Here is a 10,763-nt window from a genome sequence, read left to right on the forward strand (position 1 = left end):
GCGGGGACGATTTGCTAAGTAATTTTAAAAGGCCCAGGTTTCTTTTTACGCAGCTAGACATGTTTTCAGTCAGCAACCCCGGCTGTTAAAAAGGGGCCTGCCAATAATTCATCTCTTTTTATACCGGGATGTTGTTCTTTTTAAAGTATAAACTGCTGGCCAGTCTGGAGGGAAAAGACCAGTTCTTAGCCTATAAGCTTCTGGGGTGGAAGCATTTAAATCCACCACCAGGTAGCCATAAGGCCTTTTGGTAGCATCCTCAAAAGCTTCTAGAAAGAACTGAGCTTTGCCGGGGTACATTTGCCGAGTGAGTGTAGCAATTTGTAATCTGTCCCTGGGGTTTTTGAACAGAACCATGTACTTTGTGTTTAGGTTAATAGTGCAACTCTTTTTTCCCTGGCAAAATACGTTCTGGACTATATACATAATGCTCAGGTTCCTGTGATGCACGTACTTGATAAAGGCTTTCTCGATTTCATCGCTTTCACAAGCAGAGTTCATCAGATTGTCTATGATAATCATGTTCACTTTATTGGTAGGAAACAAACGGTCATCGTCAAAAGCATCAGGCAGACCCTCCACAAAATTGACAAAGGGGTATTTACAGAGCAGTTCTTTATACAGAGGTTGCCAACAACTGTAACACCACACAATATTCTCAGGCGTAACAGACAATGTTTGTTTGGGATTATCCAATACATTTTTTATAAAGTAACTTTTCCCGCAGTTGCTAGGCCCCACGAGAATTGCAGAAAAGGGGTGTTTCCACCTGTATCCATTTTTCAAAAGCCGTAGGGCAGGGTTTTAAACCCTTCTCCTAGGACCCTCTTTTTGTAAACGACTTTCTGTGTTTTTTTAAGGATTTTTGTCTCTATTTGCCACTGATTTTTGTTTCTTACAATAGAGGGTTGCTGCACCTCTATCTTTTTTGAGGGGTTTTCTCGCAGACCCGTGCAATAGTCCAGGACTAGATCTTTCAAACTGTCAAAGTTGATCTTTTCACAGTTTGCTAGGTTCAGGGTAATACCTTTGACCTTCATACAGGCCTTTCCTCCCGACAGTTTATACCTGTATGTTTTTGGGCCTGCCAACACAAACTCGGTGATCTGTTGATCTGGTGGGATCTCGCTCGTGAGGTCCCCTAAATAATCCCCCAGAGGGGGATTCCAGGCCCCCTCCCTTTTCACAAATATCACCGAGTCAGTGTTGTGGTACAGGCACCGCTCTTGCAATCCGTCTAGGAGACTGTATAGTTCTAAGCGGGCATAAGCGGTGGTGAAACAGGCTAAGAAAACATTGGTATTGCCAGAGACAGAATAACGGTCTTTTGCATGCTTCCAAGATACGCACGCTGTTTCATCGTCGATAAACTCACAGGATGAAACCTCGTAGTTGGGGGAAAATAGGTACTGAAAGAGTTCGTCGGGGTCTCTCACGATGCTGGTATTGGGTAGGTTGGTTCTTTGGCCGAATTTACCCCACAGAGAATTTAAAAACAGTTTAGCAATTTGGCGTTTAGCGGGGTTTATCCTGATCTCGTGTCGGCGTAAAAGCACGCCTTCTTTCTGGTAGAAATTGTTAACATACTTATTTCGTTTGTCTTCGTCTGTGCACCAGCTGGGATACCCTGAAGCCTCTTGTTTCTGGCGGAGGTGTAATTTTATGTACTCCTAAAAGAGTTCATCAGATTTTTCATTAAAATGCCAGATTTCATAGATTTTAGCCACCACGTACCCCTTCGCTATGGCTGCGTTCAATTCCACCGTGCACCAAGTCCCCAGGATGGCCCTCTCCTCGTCAGTGTGGGTGCACGTCTCCCGCTGCACGGTTTCCGCGCAGGTTCGGCATAGTGAGAACATAAGCTTGCCACCCACTCTGACAGGTAACAATGGGAAAAAGAGGCCTCGTGGGGGGTACACTTTAACTTTTGTAATTCCAAAATAATTTGCAAGGGGTCCAAATTTGTCATAAACTATATCAGGGTGCCCAATAGGGTAGTCTTTGGTTTATTTTACAAAAGGGTACAAGCTGGTAAAATCGTAATAGTGGATTTCTTCGCCGGGCTTAGGTTTATAATATAGATGGCGTTCGTCCTCCCCCCAAAAAGAGCATCCCTAGGCATGAGAGGCTGGGGTAACTGGGCTCAGTTTAAAAAGCTCGAAAGCTCCCTGTCTGTTTCTTTCATCACCACCCACTCGTGCTCCCAAAGAGTCCTCACTACAAAACCAAGCCGTTTTAGATAGTCGGTCTTGAGCTGCGTCTTGTAATAAAGAAATCCAAAAGTTGTACCCATCATAGGGTTTTGTGCTTTTTCACATTGACAGGTGACACAGCCGTGAAAAAAACACCCATTAAACTCAAAGGCTGTGTGTACTCTGTCAATATTGGCATAACCGTCTAAAAAGTAGGGGCCTACCTGTAGTTCCCCCCCTGTAAAGCGTGCCATATTTGTATATTTTCTTTTTGAGAGATATACAACAGCCACTGGATAGATGGTGTTGAATATCTCTTTTTCTGTCTGTGATAGTTGTCTGGAGGGAGAAGAGCTACCGTGTTAGGCTCTAAAAACATAAACCTGTACATAGCCATGCAGACGGATGCCAGCGTTATGTACCGGAACGGATCTATACACAGTTTTATCTCAGTGAATTTACCGGGTTCTCTCTCTACTAGATCGACCTTCTCCGTCATATTCATAATTTCTTTTCTGTATAGGATACAAGCCTGTCTCAAAATTTTTACATCCTGCTGGCAGTAATACGCAAGCTCTTTCTGCAGGTCAAAAGTCTCAGAGCTGTGGTCTTGATACCAGACGAGAAACTCTGCTTTTTCACCGGGCACCATGCTTTCTACACCGTAGTGCTCCACACCGGGCACAGGCCCCACATAATTTTGATTTTCTAAAGTGTTAAAAAAATGTGGAAAATACCCTTTGTAACCTTCAAACTCCATTGCCTGCGGGAGCTTGCTAAGCTTCATGGGCAAGAAGTTTAAAGAGTCTATAAAACAAATGCCAAGGGCCTTAACTTCCACGCACACTTATTTACTACCCTGAGCGATCAATTCTATGCACATCTTTTCCTTCAGTAACTGTCTAATGCAGAAATACGCATCATAACCTTTGGAATTGTGCGCTAGGAACGTGTAGTCCTGGAACTCTTTGCCAATAAAGGTCTTAACAAACATAGAAAGACATTCGTCACCCTTAAATTCCCAGGATTTTTCCGGCTTTAGGGACATCGCAAAAATGTAATTGGGAGTGTGCAACCCAGTCTCCTGCATGCCTTCAAAATCATAAAAAATATACTTTTCTGATGATTCGGGCTTTCTAAGGCTGCCCATAAAACAGAGGTGAACGTCTACATCTCCAACGATCAAACCCTGACACTGCTTACAACGCCTCCCTTTACACCTGTGCTGCTTGTCCACGTACGCCTGACACTTATCGCACAAAGTTTTAGACAGGCATTCAACTTGGTTTTTTGACGCACAGTTGACATGTCTGTCTAAACACTCTTTGGACCGACAATACAGTTTACAGCTAGGACACCTCCGCTGCACACCCACGTTGTCAGAGCATGTTGCGCTCAAACAGAGGCGGCAACGATACCTGCAAGAATGGTCGTGACTGTACCCCGTGTGGCAAAACTCACAGTAATTTTTTGCTCCGAACAACTTTTTCACATCCAGAACCCCAGAGTAATGTTCATCATGCAACAGGATAAAATAAGTCTTAGGGTACACGGGGCCCCCCGTTTTAAAAAACCCCCAGCCACCTTTCACCGCATACAACACCACCTGTATGTTAACTCCTAAATGCTGTTCAAACTTTGCTACGTCACTGAGCATAACCTTTTTTTGATCTGACCAACCCAGTTTCTCGTGCAACTTTCTTGCCTCTGCTAACAATTCCGCATCCGTAGGTTTATGACCGGCCATGACGGCCAAGAGCCCTCCCGCAAAACATAGATTGGTACCGGTGTAAGTCAGGTCTACTAAACATTGTCTCTTTTTATGAATAATCTGACTACTAAGGATAGAATTTAAAACTCTTCGAGCTCCCCCACCCCTATTTTTTACAACTGTCACAACGAGGCGCAACGTACCATCGAGATGCAATCTCTATTGCTCTGAAGCAGCTTTGAGGTCTGATTTAAGAAATCCTCAGCGAATAGCTCATCCCTAGTTCTTCTGACCGAAAACAAAGGGTTAGTTAAACAACGGCTCTCTAAACGTAACTGTACGTAATCATCAGGGCCTACCCTACCATTAACGTCATCAAGAATTAGCTGTATCCCTCTGTGTATGGCTTCAACAGCCTGTTGAGCTGAATTTATTTGCTCAAGATGGACAAAACAAAACTCCTCACAATACACCGACCCCCCAAATCTAGGTAATTCACGTTGCCAACTTCTCACTCTCTCCATATACACCTCTGCATTTTCAGGGTTACTTGGGGGTTCCTCTACGGAACCATCAATGGCATCTTCTACATCAGATACTAATTGAGAGTCAGACTCTGAGATGCCCCCGTGAGGGTCATTGGGAGTAGATGGGACCCCGTCTAGAGAGCCCTCTGGGGAATTTTCTAAACCAGAGTCTGATTTCGCCTCCCCATTTTCAGACATGCCAGTTTGAGAGCCTCTGGTAGGGGGCATCTCTTTTTGTTTTTTTCCCTCATTACCTCTTTAGCCCTTTTTAAAATTTTTACAACGACCCTGGCCTGGAATTTTTGGGCAGCCATCTGTTTATCCCCCAAGCGCCGTCTGCCCTTTTGTTTACACATGAGCTGATGTGCACCCTTGAGGGTACCCCTTTCCACACCTAGTCATGCCTGATCAGAGCCACCCTTTCCAGCCCCCCTTTCTTTTAGGCCCCCTGAGGATTCAGCGTCCATCAGTTTTCTGAACAAAGCGTCATTATTTTTTCCAAATCTTTTTAGAATGCCATAGTTTTAGACCCCCCGAGGATACAGCATCCATCAGTTTTCTGAATGAAGCATCAAACTCTTCCCAAATACTAGAATATGGGTAAGCACCCCACTGCTTGGTTTTTGATTTACACAATCCCTGGTTCCTAGCCCCCCCCCATTACACACCCCCACCCCCTACCGTCACTTCTTAAACATTCATTTACCTGAGCCACGTCTTTTTCATTCACCTTGTCCACCCGTAACTCCCCCAAGCCATGATCACCTTCCACCTCTCGGGGGGTGGACAACAAGAGGCCATCACGCTCATCGCGGTGCCTCACAAGCAGCCGGGTTTCGGGGTCGGTTTCCGGTGTGTCCATCAACGGCTGGGCCAAAGGGTCCTCCTCAGAACTCTCACTGATGTCGCGCTTTCTCCACACAAGTCCAAAGGTCCTCGGGGCTAAAACAAAGTCCGAAGTTCTCACGGGGGTGGTGAAGGAGTCCATGTTTCCACGATTTGTAAAACACGCGCTCTTGGTAAAAGACAGCCTCTTCCGCCCGACGCTGGGACTTATGGGGTGATGGTGCTGCACTCTGATTGGCAGAGGGGGTCACACGCCCCTCTTCTGGGCGGTTCACCCCGTCCCCAAACATGCCCTATTTTGGTCAAATCTGGTCTCCGGGCAGCCTGATTGGTAGAGGTCGGTGGGAGGAGTCATTAGAGGGGTCACACGCAAATCATTTCCGGTCGGGTCACCCCACCCCGGAACTCATCCTGATTGGTCAAATCTCCTCTTGGGGAGGTCCTACAGGGGCGAAACCCCCTCTTGATTGGTAGAGGGTTGGGGGGGCAGAGTCATTAGAGGGGTCACAAGACCCACTTCCGGATGGGTCACCCCCTGCCCCGGAATTCGCCCTGATTGGTCAAAGCTCCTCTTGGGGGAAGTCCTACAAGGGCGAAACCTCTCCTGATTGGTAGAGGGCAGTGGGAGGAGTTGTTAGAGGGGTCACATGACATACCTTGCTTCTGGTCACGTGGCAGCCTTGACCCTGGAAGTAATACCCCAGATGGGGGCGGGACTTCCGGTCAAGGGGGTGGGGTCAAGGGGCGGAGTCAAGGGGTCAAGGGGCGGGTTAGGGTTTGATTGACGGTAGGGCCCTTATACTACTCATGTTAACTAATCTCCTTCTGAGCCTTTCCCCTGAAAGTGCTTCAATGCCCTCTCTTGGTGGCTACATTTGTATTTCCACAGTTGATTTCTCTACCTTTAGGAACAAGAAATCCTTCTCCCTATAGAGACTCAGAGTAAAAGGTTACTGCCTCTTTAATAATGTGTATGAGCTGGAACTAGAAGTGAGGTAGGTGTAAGGCCTGGCAAGAATCAGAGAGACAAAGATAAAAGTGCAGAGCAGTGATGTGGGGAGATGCAGGACTGTTTGCCGACAGCTGGTAGCTGAGTGGAAGCAAAGGGGGAAAATTGAGAGTTGGTTCTCCACTGCCTGGCACGTTGGGCAAGACATTTACACCTGTGCATAGTGGTTGTAAAATGCTACCATCCACAAATGGTAGCATTCCACACACTTTGTCCAGGCTTCAAACACTGCAGCAAGTGAAAGGCAGTGGAGACCAAGTCCCTGGCTAAAGAGCACTGGGAACTGCAGCTGGAGGAACTTGGTGCAACAGGAAAGACGTCTGTACCTTGATTGTAAAGGAAGAGTTTTATCAGAGACTCATTTGCTGCTTCCCCCAGTAAAAAGGTGATGACTCACTGCCACATAGGCTTGCACCAACCCACTGCAAGGGTCCGCAGTATAATGTAATCAAAATGTCATGCTGCCGGAGCCAATGCCTTGTTATTGTCCAGACTGCTGCATCCCGGCACTTCAAGAATATAGCAAAGTTCCTTTTATGGCACTCTGTTTCCCCATAACATCGCTGAACAGAACTGGCTGGAAGCTGCCAGCAGACCTGTCTGTGAGAAGCATCAAAATCACTAGCCCTTTGTACTCCAAGATGTGGGGATATGACAATTCAGGGGTCACTTAGTTCATAGATTTCCTCTGCATTATAGATTCAGTTTACGGAAAACTGTGTAAACGTTCCATAGCATCTTCTTAATTGAGACTGGGTTAATTTGAGCAGAACCTAAGGTGCCGAATAATTTATATTAGGAGCACCACAACTTTCCTCTAGGTTGATGGGTTAAGGCAGGTGCTGTTAGCTAATTTAATCAATGGATATAGAAAGTTGCCATTTAATTAATAAAGAAGGCCCAAATGCAGAAGACAGGAGAAAAAAGAATGAAAGGGGGGAAAAAACCCTGTGTGTTAATAAAAGAGGATACAATTAAAAGTTCCATGGGTTATGATAATGGTAGAAGGGAGCTATAGCTACCTCACAGCGGTGGGGGAGATCTTATTAATTAATATCAGTAAGGTTCTTTGAGAACTAAAGATAAAAGCTGCTACTGAAGTGCAACAAGTTATTAGCAAGCCATTGTTACTGACAACGCAACCACTACCAAGCGTTGCGCAAGTTGCAATATGCCCCTGGTGGCTAGATAGAGAACAAGACAACCCAGGGAATTACAGACCAGTCAGCTTAATTTCTGTGCCCAGAAAGATAATGCAGCAAATAATTAAGCAATCAATTTGCACACATCTAGAAGATAATAAGGTGATAAGTAACAGTCAGCATGGATTTGTCAAGAAGTCAACGAATGGCTACGCAGGTGGTGTCAGAGAGGCGGCTTTGGATTCTTTGACCATGGGATGGTGTTCCAAGAAGGAGGATTGCTAGGCAGAAAAGGGCTCCACCTAACAAAGCCCTGTTCTACACTAGGACTTTAGGTCCAATTTAGCAGCATTAAATCGATGTAAACCTGCACCCGTCCACACGATGAAGCCCTTTATTTCGACTTAAAGGGCTCTTAAAATCGATTTCCTTACTCCACCCCTGACAAGCGGATTAGCGCTTAAATCGGCCTTGCCGGGTCGAATTTGGGGTACTGTGGACACAATTCGACGGTATTGGCCTCCGGGAGCTATCCCAGAGTGCTCCATTTTGACCGCTCTGGACAGCACTCTCAACTCAGATGCACTGGCCAGGTAGACAGGAAAAGAACCGCGAACTTTTGAATCTCATTTCCTGTTTGGCCAGTGTGGCAAGCTGCAGGTGACCATGCAGAGCTCATCAGCAGAGGTGACCATGATGGAGTCTCAGAATCGCAAAAGAGCTCCAGCATGGACCGAACGGGAGGTACGGGATCTGATCGCTGTATGGGGAGAGGAATCCGTGCTATCAGAACTCCGTTCCAGTTTTCGAAATGCCAAAACCTTTGTCAAGATCTCCCAGGGCATGAAGGACAGAGGCCATAACAGGGACCCGAAGCAGTGCCGCATGAAACTGAAGGAGCTGAGGCAAGCCTACCAGAAAACCAGAGAGGCGAACGGCCGCTCCGGGTCAGAGCCCCAAACATGCCGCTTCTATGATGAGCTGCATGCCATTTTAGGGGGTTCAGCCACCACTACCCCAGCCGTGTTGTTTGACTCCTTCAATGGAGATGGAGGCAATACGGAAGCAGGTTTTGGGGACGAAGAAGATGATGATGAGGAGGAGGTTGTAGATAGCTCACAGCAAGCAAGCGGAGAAACCGGTTTTCCCGACAGCCAGGAACTGTTTCTCACCCTGGACCTGGAGCCAGTACCCCCTGAACCCACCCAAGGCTGCCTCCTGGACCCAGCAGGCGGAGAAGGGACCTCCGGTGAGTGTACCTTTTAAAATACTATACATGGTTTAAAAGCAAGCATGTGAAAGGATTACTCTGCCCTGGCATTCGCGGCTCTCCTGGATATACTCCCAAAGCCTTTGCAAAAGGTTTCTGGGGAGGGCAGACTTATTGCGTCCTTCATGGTAGGACACTATACCACTCCAGGCCAGTAACACGTACTCGGGAATCATTGTACAACAAAGCATTGCAGTGTATGTTTGCTGGCGTTCAAGCAACATCCGTTCATGTGTTATCCTCAGGAGAGTGAGATATAATCCATGGTCACCTGGTTGAAATAGGGTGCTTTTCTTCAGGGGACACTCAGAGGAGCCCATTCCTGCTGGGCTGTTTGCCTGCGGCTGAACAGAAATGTTCCCCGCTGTTAGCCACAGGGAGGGGGGAGGGTTGAGGGGGTAGCCACGCGGTGGGGGGAGGCAAAATGCGACCTTGTAACGAAAGCACATGTGCTATGTATGTAATGTTAACAGCAAGGTTTACCCTGAAAGAGTGTAGCCAGTGTTTTATAAAATGTGTCTTTTTAAATACCGCTGTCCCTTTTCTTTTCTCCACCAGCTGCATGTGTTTCAATGATCACAGGATCTTCTCCTTCCCAGAGGCTAGTGAAGATTAGAAAGAAAAAAAAACGCACTCGAGATGAAATGTTCTCCGAGCTCATGCTGTCCTCCCACACTGACAGAGCACAGACGAATGCGTGGAGGCAAATAATGTCAGACTGCAGGAAAGCACAAAATGACCAGGAGGAGAGGTGGCGGGCTGAAGAGAGTAAGTGGCGGGCTGAAGAGAGTAAGTGGCGGGCTGAAGAGAGGGCTGAAGCTCGAATGTGGCGACAGCGTGATGAGAGGAGGCAGGATTCAATGCTGAGGCTGCTGGAGGACCAAACCAGTATGCTCCAGTGTATGGTTGAGCTGCAGCAAAGGCAGCTGGAGCACAGACTGCCACTACAGCCCCTGTGTAACCAACCGCCCTCCTCCCCAAGTTCCATAGCCTCCACACCCAGACGCCCAAGAACGCGGTGGGGGGGCCACCGGCCAACCAGCCACTCCACCACAGAGGATTGCCCCAAAAAAAGAAGGCTGTCATTCAATAAATTTTAAAGTTGTAAACTTTTAAAGTGCTGTGTGGCATTTTCCTTCCCTCCTCCACCACCCCTCCTGGGCTACCTTGGTAGTCATCCCCCTATTTGTATGATGAATGAATAAAGAATGCATGAATGTGAAGCAACAATGACTTTATTGCCTCTGCAAGAGGTGATCAAAGGGAGGAGGGGAGGGTGGTTAGCTTACAAGGAAGTAGAGTGAACCAAGGGGCAGGGGGTTTCATCAAGGAGAAACAAACAGAACTTTCACACTGTAGCCTGGCCAGTCATGAAACTGGTTTTCAAAGCCTCTCTGATGCGTACCGCACCCTCCTGTGCTCTTCTAACCGCCCTGGTGTCTGGCTGCGCATAACCAGCAGCCAGGCGATTTGCCTCAACCTCCCACCCCACCATAAACGTCTCCCCCTTACTCTCACAGATATTGTGGAGCACACAGCAAGCAGTAATAACAGTGGGAATATTGGTTTCGCTGAGGTCTAACCGAGTCAGTAAACTGCGCCAGCGCGCCTTTAAACGTCCAAATGCACATTCTACCACCATTCTGCACTTGCTCAGCCTGTAGTTGAACAGCTCCTGACTGCTGTCCAGGCTGCCTGTGTACGGCTTCATGAGCCATGGCATTAAGGGGTAGGCTGGGTCCCCAAGGATACATATAGGCATTTCAACATCACCAACAGTTATTTTCTGGTCTGGGAATAAAGTCCCTTCTTGAAGCTTTTGAAACAGACCAGAGTTCCTGAAGATGCGAGCGTCATGTACCTTTCCCGGCCATCCCACGTTGATGTTGGTGAAACGTCCCTTGTGATCCACCAGAGCTTGCAGCACTATTGAAAAGTACCCCTTGCGGTTTATGTACTCGCCAGCTTGGTGCTCCGGTGCCAAGATAGGGATATGGGTTCCGTCTATGGCCCCACCACAGTTAGGGAATCCCATTGCAGCAAAGCCATCCACTATGACCTGCACA

General features: G+C 47.4%; 1 protein-coding gene across 1 annotated transcript; it reads left to right on the top strand.

Moving 5' to 3' along the window:
* The first annotated feature begins 7,877 nt into the window (after window positions 1-7,877).
* Window positions 7,878-9,797, top strand: LOC141983464 (uncharacterized). The gene is made up of 2 exons (XM_074946692.1): window positions 7,878-8,676; window positions 9,256-9,797. Exons 1-2 carry the CDS (start codon window positions 8,094-8,096, stop codon window positions 9,795-9,797), a joined length of 1,125 nt encoding a protein of 374 aa, XP_074802793.1. The 5' UTR covers window positions 7,878-8,093.
* Window positions 9,798-10,763: the final 966 nt, after the last annotated feature.

This window comes from Natator depressus, chromosome 1 (assembly GCF_965152275.1).
Source record: "Natator depressus isolate rNatDep1 chromosome 1, rNatDep2.hap1, whole genome shotgun sequence".
NCBI classification, from domain to species: domain Eukaryota; kingdom Metazoa; phylum Chordata; order Testudines; family Cheloniidae; genus Natator; species Natator depressus.

What these genes read in the sequence shown, in the direction of transcription:
- LOC141983464 (XM_074946692.1), top strand. Translation starts at nt 8,094, where the DNA reads ATGCAGAGCTCATCAGCAGAGGTGACCATGATGGAGTCTCAGAATCGC. An exon ending in AGGCGGAGAAGGGACCTCCG is followed by an intron (nt 8,677 to 9,255) that starts GTGAGTGTACCT and finishes TTTCTCCACCAG; the next exon opens with CTGCATGTGTTTCAATGATC.